Source organism: Hibiscus syriacus, unplaced genomic scaffold (genome assembly GCF_006381635.1).
Source record: "Hibiscus syriacus cultivar Baekdansim isolate YM2019G1 unplaced genomic scaffold, ASM638163v2 tig00116958_pilon, whole genome shotgun sequence".
In the NCBI taxonomy this organism is placed as follows: domain Eukaryota; kingdom Viridiplantae; phylum Streptophyta; class Magnoliopsida; order Malvales; family Malvaceae; genus Hibiscus; species Hibiscus syriacus.
This window is the reverse complement of record NW_024063484.1, coordinates 167,949-187,302: the sequence shown is the minus strand read 5'-3', so window position 1 is coordinate 187,302 and position 19,354 is coordinate 167,949. Positions and strand designations below refer to the sequence as shown.

The following is a 19,354-nucleotide window of genomic DNA, read 5'->3' as shown; positions in this document are numbered from 1 at the left end:
CCTATGATCTTATCTGTCATCGACAGACACTAGTACATCATCAGCAGTGAAATTGAAACGCTAGAAGGTGATCAATTTACATGGTCTGATCTCACGATCGTCACTGAACCTGCAATTGTAATTCACATGGAAACATCGGGTACCAACTACGAGAACAAACAAACCAATCCCAAAAACGGCTGCCATAATCTAAATAGTAACTCGTCATTTTCTTTGGCTGCTGCTGCTAGTTACGAACTTCCATGTCACCTATGGCCATCGCCTCAACTAGGCACAGTCTCGCTAAAATTCTGCCGTAAAGGCTGTTGTTACCGCAAAACAATGAAGGGTGTAAGTTAGGAAATATCAGACCAGGCGATGGGATTGGGCCGGTTAGCAAGTTATAGGATTCTTCGAATTTTTTCAAAATGATACAGTTTTTGAAGTTTGAAGGGGCATTTCCGGTGGGCAAATTATGTGAAAGATCAACAACAGTTATTGAAGGAAGCGTCAATAATTCCATGGAATTATTCCAATAAACAAATTTCGGCTTAAATTCGAAGACAAGCTTTTCACAATGATCAATGTACCAGGGGATGCTTCCGTTTAGAGAACTACCTTGGAGCTCGATTTGTTAGCCGTTTTTACAACCGATGAAATTAGAGATTTCCCCAGTTAGCTTAGCTGAACTAGCTGAGAATATCTGCAAACTTGGTGCACCCCAAATGTTGCTCGACAACGCTGCATTGAAAGAGTTCTCGAAGGTTTTAAGAAACTGTAACATCAGCGCATAGCAAAAATCCTTCTAAATCTCGCTGGTAAAGTCGTTCTTACTCACCTCCACAAACGTGAGGTTTTTCAACAGTCCGAAACAGTAAGATATGGTGCCGTTGAGAAGATTGTTTTGGATTCGGAATCTTGAAAGTGAAGTGCAGTTTACAAAGCTTCCAGGTAGCTCATGCTTGAACATGTTAAACAGTATGAGTTTGAATAGCTTGTTCCCATAGCAAAGATTTGGGAACTCTACTAGTATGGTGCCTGTAAAGCATTGTAGCCAATCTCTATCCGTTCAAGCTGAGTCAAGCATCCGAGTTGACACGGCAAAGTGCCTTCCAGTACATTTCCAGCCAGGTCAAGCAACATCAACCTGGTAAACCTTCCAGAAATAGCTGCTATTTCACCTTCAAAGTAACTTCCCCCAAGATTGAGCTGCTCCAAGAACCGCTCAAAATCGTTGCTATATCCATTGAAGATTCTCAAGAACCTAAGCTTGGAAACCCAAGCGGAACGTTGAATTGAAATAGTTATGGCTGATATCAAGAGTTCTAAATTGCTGGAGTTAAAAATGGCTCATTGGAGAGGACAATCAAAGTAATTCCCACTCAAATTCAAGTTCACCTAACTCCTCAAATATCTGATTTTCGGTGGAATAAATGAGAGAGATCCAGAGACGTGACTTGAGCTGTTTTAAGATTGCCCTTGACACCAGACCATGAACACCAAACAGGGTGTTCAAAACCAGGCTTGGAAAATGCAGGAGTAGGGTCCCAGTCTCTGAAATTGAAAACATGGTTTTTGAGGGAAGATTTCAACGACAAAAGAGAAATCAAAGGGGCAGGCAGTAAAGAAGCAGATAACACTACCAAAGATGGTCAACAGAAAAATGTCATCAGAGAAAGAAGAAACGGATGTTTCATCATGGTTATGTGAAAAAACTGGCTGGTTTATAGAAACTTGGTCTAATCTTTCTCGAAAGGCTTTACAAGTACGCATTTCCCTTAAAATTCTATGCTCTTTCTCCAGATACAGCATCCTCAAATCATCAATCGATTCTGAATATCTGCAGAAATTCAAAAGTTAACATGGAATCCAACTGCAAACAGATATTAGGGTATTTTCAAAGTGAAACATACAAAATTAACCACTCCATATCGATTTCCCTCATGCATAAGTCTCTGATTCAGACTCTTCAATTTGGCCTCTTGTTGCTCGATTGTACTTCCATCCAAGTCCTCTAAGCGTCAAATTCGCTCTCAGAAAAAATGACAGAAGCCTTTCTATAGCTCTCCTGCAATGTTGCAAAATATAACATGGGCTACAATTGGTTAGTATATCTAGAAAGACATAAATATCAACCATACGATTCTTTTAATTCTGCCTCTGCCTCATTGATTTGAGGAAGAACCTTTTCTTTTATAACATATTCGTAGTGGACCCTATCCTGAAACAGAAACTTCAATTTCTAAATTCAAGTTTCCACACGATAGTTGCAGAAGTAAATGAATAAAAAGTTTCTCCTATTCTGCATTATTTATCTCTCTCTCTCTCTCTCTGTTAGTTTCTCCTATGCTTTCTCTTTCTCTCTTTATTCTGCATTATTTATCTCTTTCTCTCTCTCTATTAGTTTCTCCTATGCTTTCTGAAAAGCTTCAACCTCCTCCTTTGTTGATTCTATGATACACAGAGAGTAAATTGAATCCAAGTAAAGCCACGTGAAAATTTTAACTAAACATCAACTATAGTTTACTAAAATAATACCCCCAAAATCTTCAAATGATAAATCAAGAGTTTTCGTTTTTTCTTCTGCTGCATTAAACCTCTCTTTAAGCGTTTCTAGCAACGCCTCCTTCTTGATCAACATTTTAGCATCCTAAAGACGATTCAAGGATGAAGATATCATTAGAAAAGGATTTTAACTTACTGGAATACAAGTATAAAAGCAAGGTTTGTAAGCCCAGTCAGTCATGGAACAAACTAAAATTTCTTGAAGTTCATTAGTAGTTGACTCGGGCAACACACTAGCATCAACAACATGTGACTTCTGCACATCCTCCAGTTTCATTCTCTTAACCATGAAATCATGCTCCACATCCAAGCGCCTTTTCTGCATAACACAAGTGAAGCATTGATCATAGGGCATACTGGCATATATTAACCCAAAAATGTCATAATAAAACTGGAATTCAACATTAATCAATTATGAAAATGTCAGACTTTTCTAACATCTTTAACTTATAGATGATTTGGGAGTAAAAAGTTTCCAAAAAGATAGCATATTCATTTGGATTAAACAATAGCCATGAAGCCACATGTAGATAATTTTCTATAGTGATGACATTGAAAGCCAGGAAAACAAATTCTAAAGAGTATATGAGACGGGAAATTTAAAAACCTGAAAGTCCCCTTGTATCACGAACGACTTTTAACCTGTTAAACAAATGGAATCAACAAACCCATTGTAAAATGCTGAGTAGACACATCTTAGGACTTTAAAAGGGCATCGTGACCAGGCAAAATGCATAAGTAGTGAATTGTAAGTACGCCCAAAAGAACAAGTAGAATTTAGATAGGTTACCTTCACTGAAAGGGTCTTTTCATCATAATTAACATTAATGTGTCTGTTGACACCTTTCTTCCCCAAATGGCCATTAAATCTAATTGTACCCAACAAGGAATAATAAAATAAATAATCATAATGAAAGAAAATTAATAATTACCATAAACATGATACATATTGCCAAGTCAACTTCTGTCTTAGTGCTGCATTACGTTGAAATTTTTTCCTACGCAAATAAAGAGCATTTTGGCAAGCCTGCAATATAACAACCAAAGCAGAAGAAGGAAAAAGCTAAGAAACTTCTAGCAACCTTAAAAAAGTCTTGAGGTAAGGCACCAATAATTTCTTTCAGAATTCATAATTAGGAGAAATGACATTATAATAAAACAACTATCAAATGCCATATAACCTACAAAACAGTTAGAAAAATATTCACATCATAATCCATAATCCCAAATATTAGAAAAGATTAGTTGAGATAACAAAATAAAGAACTCTATTAAGGTCTTTCTTGACCTTAATCTGTTTCACGGTTATTCTCAAAACACAGTTGGAACAAGATTAACCACCTCATTGTATAAAAGAGGCCAAATGTCCAATTCAGGGCAAATTGAACAACAATGGAACTTACATCAAATCTTTCTCGAAAGGCTTTTTAAATATGCAATTTCCTAAAATTTCTATGCTCTTTCTCCAGATACAACATCCTAAGATCATCAATTGATTCTTTGAATATCTGCACAAAATCAAAAGTTAAGATGAAATCCAACTGCAAACAATTAGGGTATTTTCAAAGGGAAACATAAAAAATTAACAACCCCATACTGATTGCCTTCATGCATAAGTCTCTTTTTTTTGTACTTCCATCCAAGTCTTCTAAGAGTCAATTTCACACTCAGGAAGAAGTCTTTCTGTAACTCTCCTGCAATGTTGCAAAATATAACATGGGCTAGAATTGGATAGTATATCTAGAAAGGCACAAATATCAACCTTACGATTCTTTTCTAGTTCCACATATTCTGCCTCTGCCTCCTTAATTTGAGGAAGAACCTTTTCTTTCATAACATTTTCATACTGGACCCCATTCTGAAACAGAAACTTCAATTTCTGAATTCAATTTCCACACAATAGTTGCAGAAGTATAACATAGGCTACAATTTGTTAGTATATCTAGAAAGGCATAAATATCAACCTTACGATTCTTTTCTAGTTCCACATATTTTGCCTCTGCCTCCTTAATTTTTTTTGATAAAAATGAGAGACCTCATTAGAAAAACTCTTCATAACCATCAAGCTGCGAAAATAGCTTAACGAACATTGGAAGGAGGAAAAGAGTAACTCAAAATTTTATTTCTAAAATTCCAAGTACATCTATAGTTCATTACAACCATACACAACCAAAATACAACCTCAAAAATAACCCACTCTAAACTGCCAACTTATCTAATACCTTCTCCCTAACTAGAACTAGTTTTCCACCTTATTACAACGCACACTTCCTCTATATACCAAAACAGTACAAAAAACTACTTATGATTACCCAATACTCGACTTTCTAAGAATTTGAGGAAGAACCTTTTCTTTCATAACATTTTCGTACTTGATCCTATTCTAAAACATAAACTTCAATTTATGAATTAAAGTTTCCACAAGATAGTTGCAGAAGTAAATGAATAAAAAGTTAAAGGAGCAGAAAGTAGACTGCTTCTGCATTATTTCTCTATCTCTGTTAGACAGTTAGTTCCTCCTATGCTTTATGAAAAGCTTCAACCTCCCCCTTTCTTGATTCTATGATATGCATGGGGGGGTTAAATTGAATGCAAGTAAAGCTACATGCAAAATTGAACTAAACATTAAATATAGTTTACTAAAATAATACCCCCAAAATCTTCGAATGATAAATTAAAAGTTTCGGTTGTTTCTTCTGCTGCATTAGACCTCTCTTTAAGTGTTTCTAACAACGCCTCCGTCTTGATCAACATTTTAGCATCCTAAAGACGATTAGATTATGAAGATATCATTAGAAAAGGATTTTAACTAACACAAATATAAGTATAAAAGCAAGGTTTTCAGTCAGGGAACAAACTGAAATTTCTTAAAGAAGTTCATTAGTAGTTAACTCAGGCAACACACTAGCATCAACAGCATGCAACTTCTGCACATCCCCCAGTTTCATTCTCTTAACAATGAAATCACGCACCACATCCAAGCGCCATTTATGCATAAAACAAGTGAAGCATTGATCATAGGACATACGGGCATATACGAACCCAAAAAGAGATACAACAAGGAGAATGATTAAAAGATAAGCTTAGGGAAGATGAAGGAATTCTTGCTATCGGTAATTTTTACACCCATGAGCCTATTCAAGGAATTAAGGCACACAGAGTCAGTGACAATGGCACAATTTTACTTTTAAAGATAGGCATTATGTGCAAGGAAACACACTTTTTAGACTAGTATTAAACTTGAAAAAGAATTTTAAACAGAAGGAAAAAAATTACCACATCTACCAAAACATTGAAAACAATAGGATTATCAGAATGTAAAAGAGATTGAGCAGCTGGGTGGTTCATCTGGAGGAGTGAATGGTCTGGTATAATCAACCTACAAAGAAAGCAGAACCATATATCAAGGAAATTGTACTGAAACATTAGTACTATGAAAAGAGGCTTTTAAGAAAATTAGAATTCTCATCCTTTCACCTTGGTCTCAAAAACCTATGTATAATAATCGGAAAGTAATTATATCTTGCCTCCTTTGCACATTTTCTAAGAGCAGTAGCATCCTGAGAATTTGTCACAATGAATGCATTTAGCAACTTCCCAATATCTTGTTCGACAGCAAGAGCCCATGTATCACCATTGAGTAATGCCTGCAGCACAATAACCACAAAGCTAAATACAGTTGCTAGAAGGTCGTCAAGAATTACTTAATATGGAAACAATGATACCTATTATTGTACCGATAGCACAAACTAAAAATGGAGAAACTTTTATTGGAAAAAGCCTCTAGAATCAAAAGAGATCTATATTCAGACTAAACACAATTTTTAAGTGATTTTTCCAAAGAAAAAAAGAAGCTTCAATACAACTCCTGCGAGCAAACGTTCTTTCACTATAAAATTCCCAAAATTGCCTCTACCATTAGCAGAGAAATCTAGTGAAAGGAAAATCTAAAAAGCATTCAGCATTCGTAGCCAATACCAAATAAACAAGCAATCTTATATTAACAAATAAAGATTTAGTTCCTAGGCATAAGAAGTGTGCTCAAAATTTTCTGCAGCAATTCTCCATCACTCACCACATGAGCCCCAATTGGATCAATAGGAGGCATAGTAAATGCACGGTGATGCCTTTCAATTTCACATCGAAGATGTAGCACTCCATCCCCACCAAAAACTGTAACATGTCCAAGAAGAGAAAATCAAGTTCAAAGGTGACCTTAAACAATTTAGGGGAATAAAAAGGCACATCATCCTCGTTTCTTTCATGTAAAACAAATAAATAAATAACAAGAATTGGCCAGACCCTGTTGGCTTGATTTAGATGAAGCTCACAAATTTGGTGCTCAATCTCACTCTGCTTATGAGATATAAAACCTGAAATTACAAGAACTTACTCTGTAAAGAAAAACAGCAACAAAGTCGATTAACATATGTCAAAACTACTATCCATAAAATTCGAAATAGTATATGGGACGGGAATTTTTTTTTTTGATAGGAAATAGTGGCCTCATTTGAAACCCCCTTCATGATTAATGGAAATCGGGAAGAGTTCCTTAATCATCGAAAGGAGTAAATGAGTGCCTTGAATTTCATAGATAAAAGACTTAGAACATAGGAATACAAAACCCTGAACTCCCTCAAGGAGATCGGCAAACTAAGCAACAGCCCTTTAAAACAACAAGCAAATCAACCAATACCAGCTTTAGCTAGAGTATCAGCCTCTAGATTAGCTGCCCTACTAACCCATCTAATAACACCTTGTATCACAAACAGTGTTGCTTGATGCATCTTAAGGCATTTTAACCTGTTAAACCAAATGAAATCAGGAAACCCATTGTAAAATGTTGAGTAGACAGCTTAGGACTTTAAAAGGGCATAGTGACAACTAACCAGGTGAAATGCATTAGTAGTGAATTGTAAGTACGCCCAAAAGAACTAGTAGAATTTAGATAGTTCATAGCTTACCTCAATTGAAAGAGTCTTTTCATCATAATTAATATTAATGTGTTCGTTGACACCTTTATTCCCCAAATGGTCATTAAATCTAATTGTACCCAACAAGAAATAATAAAATAAATAATCATAATGAAAGAAAATTAATAATTGCTAGAAGCATGCTACATATTGCCAAGTCAACTCGCGTCTTAGAAGCGCTGCATCATGTTGAAATTCTTTCCTACGCAAATCAACAGCATATTGGCAAGCCTGCAATATAGCAACCTTAAAAAAAGCCTTGAAAAAGCTTAAAAAAGCCTTCTAGCAACCTTAAAAAAGCCTTGAGGTAAGGCACCAATCTTTTCTTTCAGAATTCACAATTAGGAGAATGACATTACAATGAAACAACTATCAAATGCTATATAACCTACAAAACAGACAGAGAAAGGTTCACATCACAATTTAGAATTCCAAATAGTAGAAAAAGATTAGTTGAAATTACAAAAAAAAAATAACTCTATTAAGGCCTCTCTTGACTTTAATCTCTTTCACGGTTCTTTATCAAAACCCAGTTGAAACAGGTTAGCCCCCTCATTGTATAATTGAGACAAATTGTCAAATTCAGGGCAAATTGAACACCAGTGGAACTTACATCTAATCTTTCTCAAAAGGATTTTTAAATAAGCAATTTTCTTAAAATTCTACGATCTTTCTCCGGATACAACATTCTAAGATCATCAATCGATTCTGAAAATCTGCAGAAAATCAAAAGTTAACATGGAATCCAACTGCAAACAGATATTAGGGTATTTTCAAAGTGAAATATAGAAAATTAACCACCCCATACCGATTGCCCTCATGCATAAGTCTCTGATTCAGTCTCTTCAATTTGGCATCCGGTTTCTCGGTTGTACTTCCATCCAAGTCTTCTAAGCGTCAATTTCACTCTCATGACAAATGATAGAAGCCTTTCTGTAGCTCTACTGCAATGTTGCAAAATATAACATGGGCTACAATTGGTTACTATATCTAAGGAGGCATGAATATCAACCTTGATTTGAGAAAGACTTTCATAACATTTTCATAGTGGATCCCATTCTGAAACAGAAACTTCAATTTCTGAATTCAAGTTTCCACACAATAGTTGCAGAAGTAAATGAATAAAAAGTTAACGGAGCACGAAGTAGACTGCTTCTGCATTATTTCTCTCTTTCTCTACTCAATTAGTTCCTCTACTTTCTGGAAAGCTTCAACCTCCCCCTATGTTGATTCTATGATACGCATAGGGGGTAAATTGAATGCAAGTAAAGCCACATGCAAAATTGAACTAAACATTAAATATAGTTTACTAAAAAAATACCCCCAAAATCTTTGAATGATAAGAGTTCTGACCTTTTCTTCTGCAACATTAATCCTCTCTTTAAGCTTTTCTAGTATTGCCTCCTCCTTGATCAACATTTTATCATCCTAAAGACGATTCAATAGGAAGATATCATTAGAAAAGGTTTATAACTTCCTAGAATATAAGTATAAAAGCAAGGTTTGTAAGCCAAGTCAGTCATGGAACAAACTGAAATTTCTTGAAGAAGTTGATTAGTAACATCAACAACATTTGACTTCTGCACATCCTCTAGTTTCATTTTCTTAACCATGAAATCACGCTCCACATCCAAGAGCCTTTTTTGCATAACACAAGTGAAGCATGGATCATAGGGCATACCAGCAACCCAAAAAGAGATACAGACCACAAAGAGAATGATTAAAAGATATGCTTTGGGAAGATGAAGGGAATTCTTCTCATCGGTAATTATTACACCCACGAGCCTATGCAAGGAATTAAGACATACAGAGTCGGTGACAATGGCACAATTTCACTTTTAAAGATATACATTATGTACAAGAAAGCACACTTTTTAGACTATTATTAAACTTGAAAAAGAATTTTAAACAGAAGGAAAAAAGTGTTATGCATCCAACCTAAAACCAATCGATAATGGGCGGTGGAGCCGAACATAAATATAAGGCCAAAAAACCTAAATACTTCATAGGCGTGAGACAATACCTCTTAACACTCCCTAGTACATGTAACTAAGTTTAACAAGGGTCTACACGAAAGATTGAAAAAGAATTTTAAACAGAAGGAAAAAAGTGTTGTGCATCCAACCTAAAACCAATCGATACTGGGCGGTGGAGCCGAACTTGAATATAAGACCAAAAAAACCTAAATACTTCATAGGTGTGAGACAATACCCCTTAATCCCTAATACATGTAACTAAGTTCAACAAGGGCCTACATGTAATTGGCCTTATATGAGACTAGGTAAGAATAACATAACACGCCTAAGTTCTAATACCATGTTAAGCATCCAACCTAAAACCAAATGATGATAAGTGAACATACCAACATGAATATAAAACCAAAGAAACCGAAAACTTAATGGAAGTGGGATAACACCACTTTTTTTTTTTATAGAAGTGGGATAACACCACTTAAACAAATAAAGAAAGTAAATAAATAAATATCAAAAAGTAGAAAAGGTCTGCACACAAATTTTAGCACATTATTTTTACCTTATTATCTTAGATTTAAAATATTGAAGCTTTTTCTCTATCTCCCTCCAATTCCTTAATTTGATCATCAAAAGAACCAAAAAGACGGCCAATTCTGAGGTTTTTCTTTACAAGGAGAACTGTCTGAACTGAACCCCGTGAAAACCTGAGAAATCAATAGAACACCCAAGCAAATGAAAATCCATGTTTAGCATGTGGGGAAGAGAACAAGCAAAGAAAGCATCCAAATTACAATATCTTGTAACCATTCCAATGCCAGCTCACTTTCAATAATCAAACCAGCACTTGATCATTCCTATAACCATTTGTTATAAACATGTTTTAGCATAACTATATCTGGATAGAATTGATAGGCACATGAGATGGCAGTTCAATCATATCCAACAACATGGAATTTTAAGTAATCAAATGATCGTAAATTCTTCAATTCAAGTTTTACAATTACATTCAGATTGAATTCAAGATGAGAACAATCTTATATTTGAGAAGTGAACAAAATTCTTCAGGTAGAATTTGACAAGCACAAACTTATAAATCCATCTAAACGATGTAATTAGATTCACAAACCAAATTCAATTCTCACCCCCTTAAAGATTGGTCCCTACAAAGACAATAATGAACATACCAAATAACTTTTTTAAAAAAGGATGAGACATGAAACAACATATAAAATTAGTTCTCGACTTACATTTTAAATCCATCTAAGGTGAAAACCTCCAACACGTTCTGTATTCTTCGATCAAATGCAACAGCCCTTCCCCTGTTGTAATCTTCAACAAAACTTGCCTCTCAGCTCTGACCTGAGAATACATAAACATACCAAGTAACTTTTTTAAAAAGGATGAACATGAAACAACAAATGAAATTAGTTCTCCACTTGCATTTTAAATCCATCTAAGGTGAAAACCTCCAACACATTCTGTATTCTTCGATCAAATGCAACAGCCCTTCCCCTGTCGTAATCTTCGACAAGAACTTGCCTCTCAGCTCTGACCTGAGAATACAAAAAATGTTAGTGCTACACATAAGCCTGAAGCAATAGCTTCTTAAGAGCAAGCATGAAAAATATTCATGGACAAGCTCATTGCCTCCTGCTAAACTAACCAACCAGTAACCGCTGCATTGGATTATGTTAAAAGAAATTTGAAAAGAAATAGGCAGAGAGGGTAGTTAAAAAATAAATTTCCTAATAGCAGGATTTAGATTAGAAATTCATGATGAAAACATGAAATTACCACATCTGCCAAAACACTGAAAACAATAGGATTATCATTGTAAAAGAGATTGAGCAGTTGTGTGATTCATCTGGGAGGGTGAATGATCAGGTACAATCAACCTACAGAGAAAGCAGAACCAAATATCAAGGAAACTGTACTGAAACATCAGTACTATGAAAAGAGGTTGTTTAAGAAGATTAGAACTCTCATCCTTTCACCTTGGTTCGAAAATATTTCTTCCAGCAAGCAAGGCAGCTTCATTTACCAGATTTGCAAGGTCAGTCCTGCAAAATATAAAAGATGACCTAGCTATTTCTCCAGTATAAACAACAAAGGAGGAGGACGGAGGAGTGTCAATTAAACATGAGAAATTTAAAAGAGATACCCAGTAAAACCAGTAGTCATAGAGGCAACGTCACCAATATCAGCATCCTCTCCAAGGGGAATTTCCTTCTTAGAAACATGTACTTTCAAAATAGCTTCTCTTCCAATCCTGTCAGGTGTCTCTACCTGGAAATCACAGGAGACAAAGGAACTGGTTTATATAATTAACAGATTCTGACATCTAGACAGTTAACTGAAGTACCATGCACCATACAAACCATAACAACTCGATCAAATCTCCCAGGTCGCCGAAGGGCAGGGTCTAAGACATCAGAACGATTAGTAGCTCCAAGAACAATCACAGCAGAGTTGCTGTCAAATCCAACCATCTCCTACAATGTAGTTCCAAACTACTAGCTTCAGAGGTCTATGGCAATGAGACCAAGGGGTCTATGCAGTAGAAAAACTAGATGCAGGGAACTTACAGTGAGCAATTGGTTCAAGGTTTGCTCTCGTTCATCATTACTAACGATGCAGAATTTTACATCACGACTTTTAGCCACAGCATCTATCTGTACATGATGAAAGGTGTCAAAAAATTCTACTGGAAATCTATAAGTTGGAAAGATTGTTCCAACAAAATGATAAAACCCATTGACCGACCTCATCAAGAAAAATTATAGATGGTGCTTCCTTCTTTGCTCGTACAAAGAGATCTCTAACTCAAGATGCACCCATGCCAACATACAACTCCACAAACTCACTGGCCGAACAACTTATGAATGGAACTTCTACTTCACCGGCCACTGCTTTTGCTAGAAGAGTCTTACCTGTCCCAGAAAGACCCACCTATAACACAAATAAAATCATTAAAAACAACATTATTTCCATTTTATATAAGAAGGTTCCATATATGAACTTTTTGAGCTTATAGGACCAAAAACTTTCAGCGGAGAAAATAAACTAAAGAATAAGAGAAAGATCCAGCAAATGGAACAATGGATAAAAGGGAACACAGTTTCCGAAGATTAATAAAGTTGAAAATAAGCCATTGCTTCTATAGGATAAAAGCTTCATCATCATCAGGAAGTAAAGTTTTCTTAATATCAACTCACCAGGAGAACTCCTCGAGGAGGACGAGCACCAAGCCGTATATATCTGTCCGGATTCCTAAGAAATTTCTGGGCAGCAAACATAAACATATAAAGACAACAGCTTAAATTCATAAGAGCATTTACTACAAATATCAGTTGCTGGTAGCATATGAAGTACAGAAATAGTTAGTGTACCACAATTTCTTTTAGTTCTTGCTTGTCCTCATCAACACCAGCAACATCAGAAAAAGTGACTACTTCACTTTGTTCAGGCACTTTTAAAATCCCAGGACCTCCAGTCTTGCGATTCCTAATCTGACCAGCTGTATGCTGCATAATGCAATATTCAAATCAGAACCTATCAATGCAATATAACAATCGGAAAGTAATTATATCTTGCCTCCTTTACGCATTTTCTAAGAGCATTAATATCCTGAGAATTTGTCACAATGAATGCGTTTAGCAACTTTCCAATAGCTTGTTCAGCAGCAGGACCCCATGTATCACCATTGACTAATGTCTGCAGCACAATAACCATAAAACTAGCAACAGTTGCCAGAAAGTCGTCAAGAATTACTTAATATGGAAACAGTGATACCTATGGCTGTACTTATAGAAAAAACTAAAAATGGGAAAATGGATTAGTGATGTGAAGGTCTTCAAGACGAAATTATTTCTATAAGCTAAGCGAAATAAATCTTGAAATTACAAGAACTTAATCTGCAAAGAAAAACATCAAAAAGTCAATTTACATATGTCAAAACTACTCACCACACAATGGCACATGGGAAAAAAAAATTATTCAGAAAAAATCAGACAGACCATTGGACATTAAAGCAAATTTGGAAGAAAATGATTCAAACCTTGACAATCTTTCAAAACAGTGGAGCTCGTAGAGTCAGTAATCCTGCGTTCTATAATAATGGTATCACCGAAAATATCTGGCTTAAAAGAATCAATTCCTCTATTTTTAATATTTACATGAACAATAGCATCACTGAGAATTAAGATAGTTATCAGATATATCAAATAGATTACCCGTGACTAAACCAAACAATTAAAAGCAAAAGAAGAAGAAGAATAAACCTGTACCCAATTTTTATAACATCCTTCAACTTCGAAGCCCTTTTAGTTTCTCCGCCGAATGCTATACATAAAGCAGTTAGTATCGCGCTCTTCCCTCCTAAGGACACAAAAAACCAAACAAACAAACATGTCGCTCGTGTCATATGCGAAGAAAATTATTAACATGAATCAAATGCACAATATATGTATATATAGAGAGAGAGATGAGATATGTACTTCCGTTTTGACCGGTAATGAAATTAACGTTCTCCAACCTTGCCCTTCTAACAGTACCCGCCCCGGATCTTTGAGCGCCACCGGAGAAAACCCTAGAACTACTCATGGTTGTATACTAGGGTTTAGCGATCACCAGTCACAATTCGCAAGAAAAAAATTGAAGCTCCGAAAAGAGATCGTACAAAGAGACTTGAACTCGACTCTTCAGAAGGGATGGATTCGGGAGTAATCAAGGCGGGAAAGAAATAGTAATATAATGCAATACTCGTGTCTATCTGAAAATGAATTAACCCAGGCCCAACGGGTCTATTTATTAATTCATCAAGATCAATTATAACCGTTGGGTACTTTAGAGTTTAAGTCGGTTTAGTTGAAGTTGGGCTGCAATTGAGCCCTAACCTTATTTGAACAAAAACGACCTCAACAATGAGCCCTAGCCTTATCAATATAATATTAATATTGCAGAATAAAAATACATTATTTTTTTTGTTTTTGTTTTAATGACACCGATCATCCTCAAACATCCTAAACAGACTCCTAATATACTCCTACAGAGAAAGCAGAACCAAATATCAAGGAAACTCTACTGAAACATCAGTACTATGAAAAGAGGCTGTTTAAGAAAATTATAATTCTCATCCTTTCACCTTGGTTCGAAAATATTTCTTCCAGCAAGCAAGGCGGCTTCATTTACCAGATTTGCAAGGTCAGCCCTGCAAAATATAAAGTTGACCTAGCTATTTCTCCAGTATAAACAACAAAGGAGGAGGACGGAGGAGTGTCAATTAAACATGAGAAATTTAAAGAGATACCCAGTAAAACCAGTAGTCATAGAGGCAACGTCACCAATATCAGCATCCTCTCCAAGGGGAATTTCCTTCTTAGAAACATGTACGTTCAAAATAGCTTCTCTTCCAATCCTGTCAGGTGTCTCTACCTGGAAATCACAGGAGACAAAGGAACTGGTTTATATAATTAACAGATTCTGACATCTAGACAGTTAACTGAAGTACCATGCACCATACAAACCATAACAACTCGATCAAATCTTCCAGGTCGCCGAAGGGCAGGGTCTAAGACATCAGAACGATTAGTAGCTCCAAGAACAATCACAACAGAGTTGCTGTCAAATCCATCCATCTCCTACAATGTAGTTCCACACTACTAGCTTCAGAGGTCTATGGCAATGAGACCAAAGGGTCTATGCAGTAGAAAAACTAGATGCAGGGAACTTACAGTGAGAAATTGGTTCAAGGTTTGCTCTCGTTCATCATTACTATCGATGCGAAATTTGCCATCACGACTTTTAGCCACAGCATCTATCTGTACATGATGAAAGGTGTCAGAAAATTCTACTGGAAATCTATAAGTTGGAAAGATTGTTCCAACAAAATGATAAAACCCATTGACTGACCTCATCAATAAAAATTATAGATGGTGCTTCCTTCTTTGCTCGTGCAAAGATATCTCTAACTCGAGATGCACCCATGCCAACATACAACTCCACAAACTCACTGGCCGAACAACATATGAATGGAACTTCTGCTTCACCGGCCACTGCTTTTGCTAGAAGAGTCTTACCCGTCCAAAGAAGACCCACCTATAACACAAATAAAACCATTAAAAACAACATTATTTCCATTTTATATAAGACGGTTCCAAAGAAACCACCACATACTCCTCATGTATAAGCACTGTGTGGAGACATTGAACATGATGAATTCCATATATGAACTTTTGGAGCATATCATAACAAGAGATAAAAGTAGAAGGCATTATAGGACCAAAAACTTTCAGCGGAGAAAATAAACTAAAGAATAAGAGAGAGATCCAGCAAATGGAACACAGGATAAAAGGGAACACGGTTTCCAAAGATTAATAAAGTTGAAAATAAGCCATTGCTTCTATAGGATAAAAGCTTCATCATCATCAATAAGTAAAGTTTTCTTAATATCAACTCACCAGGAGAAGAACTCGAGGAGGACGAGCACCAAGCCGTATATATCTGTCCGGATTCCTAAGAAATTCCTGGGCAGCAAACATAAACATATAAAGACAACAGCTTGAATTCATAAGAGCATTTACTACAATTATCAGTTGCTGGTAGCATATGAAATACAGAAATAGTTAGTGTACCACAATTTCTTCTAGCTCTTCCTTGTCCTCATCAACACCAGCAACATCAGAAAAAGTGACTACTTCACCTTGTTCAGGCACTTTTGAAATCCCAGGACCTCCAGTCTTGCGATTCCAAATCTGACCAGCTGTATGCTGCATAATGCAATATTCAAATCAGAACCTATCAATGCAATATAACAATCGGAAAGTAATTATATCTTGCCTCCTTTACGCATTTTCTAAGAGCAGTAATATCCTGAGAATTTGTCACAATGAATGCATTAGCAACTTTCCAATAGCTTGTTCGGCAGCAGGACCCCATGTATCACCATTGACTAATGTCTGCAGCACAATAACCACAAAACTAGCAACAGTTGCCAGAAAGTCGTCAAGAATTACTTAATATGGAAACAGTGATACCTATGGCTGTACTTATAGAAAAAACTAAAAATGGGAAAATGGATCAGTGATGTGAAGGTCTTCAAGTCGAAATTATTTCTACAAGTTAAGAGAAATAAATCTTGAAATTACAAGAACTTAATCTGCAAAGAAAAACATCAAAAAGTCAATTTACATATGTCAAAACTACTCGCCACACAATTGCACATGCAAAAAAATTGTTTTTTTTTATTCAGAAAAACACGTCATTCAGAAGTAATCAGACAGACCATTGGACATTAAAGCAAATTCGGAAGAAAATGGTTCAAACCTTGATTATCTTTTAAAACAGTGGAGCTCGTAGAGTCAGTAATCCTGCGCTCTATAATAATGGTATCACCGAAAATATCTGGCTTAAAAGAATCAATTCCTCCATTTTTAATATTTACTTGAACAATAGCATAACTGAGAATTAAGATAGATATCAGATATATCAAACAGATTACCCGTGACTAAACCAAACAATTAAAAGCAAAAGAAGAAGAAGAATAAACCTGTACCCAGTTTTTATAAATTCCTTCAACTTCGAAGCCCTTTTAGTTTCTCCGTCGAATGCTATACATAAAGCAGTTAGTATCGCGCTCTTCCCTCCTAAGGACACAAAAAGCCAAACAAACAAACTTGTCGCTCGTATCATATTCGAAGAAAATTATTAACATGAATCAAATGCACAATATATGTATAGAGAGAGAGAGAGAGATGAGATATGTACTTCCGTTTTGACCGGTAATGAAATTAACCCACTCGCCGAGTTCGATTTCAAGAATACTATGGCACATAAAGTTCTCCAACCTTGCCCTTCTAACAGTACCCGCCCCGGATCTTTGAGCGCCACCGGAGAAAAACCTAGAACTACTCATGGTTGTATACTAGGGTTTAGCGATCACCAATCACAACTCGCAAGAAAAAATTGAAGCTCCGAAAAGAGATCGTACAAAGAGACTTGAACTCGACTCTTCAGAAGGGATGGATTCGGGAGTGATCAAGGCGGGAAAGAAATAGTAAAATAATGCAATACTCGTGTCTATCTGACAATGAATTAACCCAGACCCAACGGGTCTATTTATTAATTCATCAAGATCAATTATAACCGTTGGGTACTTTAGAGTTTAAGTCGGTTTAGTTGAAGTTGGGCTGCAATTGAGCCCAACCTTATTTGAACAAAAACGACCTCAACAATGAGCCCTAGCCTTATCAATATAATATTGATATTGCAGAATAAAAATACATTTTTTTTGTTTTTGTTTTAATGACACCAATCATCCTCAAACATCCTAAACATACTCCTAACATATTATCAGCACATCAATTACATAAATAAACTTGTATGTTGAATTTGACTTCAAAAAGCAAAAAAACACAATAAATGAAAATATATATCCAGTGATTCGTTTTAGGTTATTGATAATACATAACATGTTGAATTTGAAACCATGAATTGAAGCTCGTAAAAGCTAAAAAAATCTTAAACTTAACTCGGTTCAAACTCAAACTCGAACATAAACCTTAAGTACATGAAAACATTATATTGTATTTTTTAAAAAGATCAACACATAATTGTTAATATTATTAATAATTTATTTTTAACAAAATAAAATTATAATAATTGTTTCGAGTTGTTCGCTATCTTTTTTAATTGAATATCAAGTAACTCATTTCGTTTCGTTAAGAACTTGAGTCGAGTATTTATCAAACTTTGACCGAGTCGATCTCGAATAGCTCATAATATGTCTCATCTCATTTGCATCCCTAGTTGTACCAAGTACTCAACACGTCCCTAACATAGGTATAGAATGGGTACAATTTGAGTATGTATCGGGGACGTCCGCATTTAAGGGGTATGGTTGAAATTAATTGGGCAAGTCAGAGAGATTTTCGATGATATATCTGGGACATATTTGATCTTTACGCACGTATCTAGAACTATTTGTAAGATTTAAATAATAAAAAGATATAGATTAATTATAATATAATTTTCTTTTTTAATTGGGGTTGAATTTCTCTAACGAAAATGTATTTTTCGGATCTAAAAAGTTAATAGACTAACTTTGGTGTAGAAACTATATTGCTCCAATCTTTGACTTTCAAAGTATTTGGACGACTTACTTCATCATTTTCTTGTGAAAGAAATTTGAATACTTATTCTTTCGTCTATTTCCTTAGGGGAATAAACTAAATTCAAATCGTGTCGAAGATTTGATTTACATTCGCTACAATTTCCATCTTTTATCAAATAATTCTTGTCACTATAAACTTTAATAAATATTTTGTGATCTTTATGCCTTATAAAATTTTAAAATTTATTTTATATTTATCGTACTTGTATCCTATAATTTTAAAAATTATTGTTTTTCATCTATTTTCTATCCCCGTACCGTATCAATGCAACATAAACAGACAATATCATTTCATACATTTTAGGTTACTACACTATTCCAACAAGTCACGTTAACTTTAACCTATTAAACATGTTCATAACATCCATAGCTCACAATCACATCATTTCGCGTACTAGACCATGCGTGTAAACCAGCTATAAATGCATCGTATTAATTAAGGTTGTAAATAAGACAAGACAGATCATGAGTTATTTAATATCAACTTAGTTAGAGTTTGATTAACTCTCAAATTAATAGATTCGACTCAAGCTTGAACAGGATTTGAATTCTCAACGAACTGAAGCGAGCTACTTAATACTCGGTTCGAAAAATTTGAGAGTAACTCAAAAAAATAATATATTAAAACTTTACATTTTTTAAAAATTAAATTATTATTAATATTAACATTTATATATTATTAAAAAAAGACAATG

General features: G+C 35.2%; 3 protein-coding genes and 1 long non-coding RNA gene across 4 annotated transcripts; all 4 read right to left on the bottom strand.

Moving 5' to 3' along the window:
* Positions 1-1,898: 1,898 nt before the first annotated feature.
* LOC120189567 lies at positions 1,899-10,188 on the bottom strand. Its single transcript, XR_005522543.1, has 4 exons — positions 10,050-10,188; positions 4,767-4,769; positions 2,681-2,863; positions 1,899-2,047 (listed from the first exon to the last, which is right to left on the bottom strand). It is a non-coding gene; the product is annotated as an uncharacterized LOC120189567 (long non-coding RNA).
* A 749-nt stretch (positions 10,189-10,937) lies between these two features.
* LOC120189584 (ATP-dependent zinc metalloprotease FTSH, chloroplastic-like) lies at positions 10,938-15,713 on the bottom strand. The gene is made up of 8 exons (XM_039192828.1): positions 15,693-15,713; positions 15,401-15,586; positions 15,223-15,309; positions 11,869-11,982; positions 11,652-11,776; positions 11,485-11,550; positions 11,285-11,385; positions 10,938-11,043 (listed from the first exon to the last, which is right to left on the bottom strand). The coding sequence occupies exons 1-7, from the start codon at positions 15,711-15,713 to the stop codon at positions 11,319-11,321; spliced, it is 666 nt and encodes a 221-aa protein (XP_039048759.1). The 3' UTR covers positions 10,938-11,043; positions 11,285-11,318.
* On the bottom strand, positions 12,270-12,884 carry LOC120189566 (ATP-dependent zinc metalloprotease FTSH 7, chloroplastic-like). Its single transcript, XM_039192818.1, has 2 exons — positions 12,706-12,884; positions 12,270-12,439 (listed from the first exon to the last, which is right to left on the bottom strand). Exons 1-2 carry the CDS (start codon positions 12,814-12,816, stop codon positions 12,314-12,316), a joined length of 237 nt encoding a protein of 78 aa, XP_039048749.1. The 5' UTR covers positions 12,817-12,884; the 3' UTR covers positions 12,270-12,313.
* Positions 15,714-16,371: 658 nt separating the features above from the next.
* LOC120189583 (structural maintenance of chromosomes protein 6A-like) lies at positions 16,372-17,419 on the bottom strand. Its single transcript, XM_039192827.1, has 4 exons — positions 17,255-17,419; positions 17,037-17,133; positions 16,814-16,947; positions 16,372-16,502 (listed from the first exon to the last, which is right to left on the bottom strand). Exons 1-4 carry the CDS (start codon positions 17,400-17,402, stop codon positions 16,372-16,374), a joined length of 510 nt encoding a protein of 169 aa, XP_039048758.1. The 5' UTR covers positions 17,403-17,419.
* Between the last annotated feature and the right edge of the window lie 1,935 nt (positions 17,420-19,354).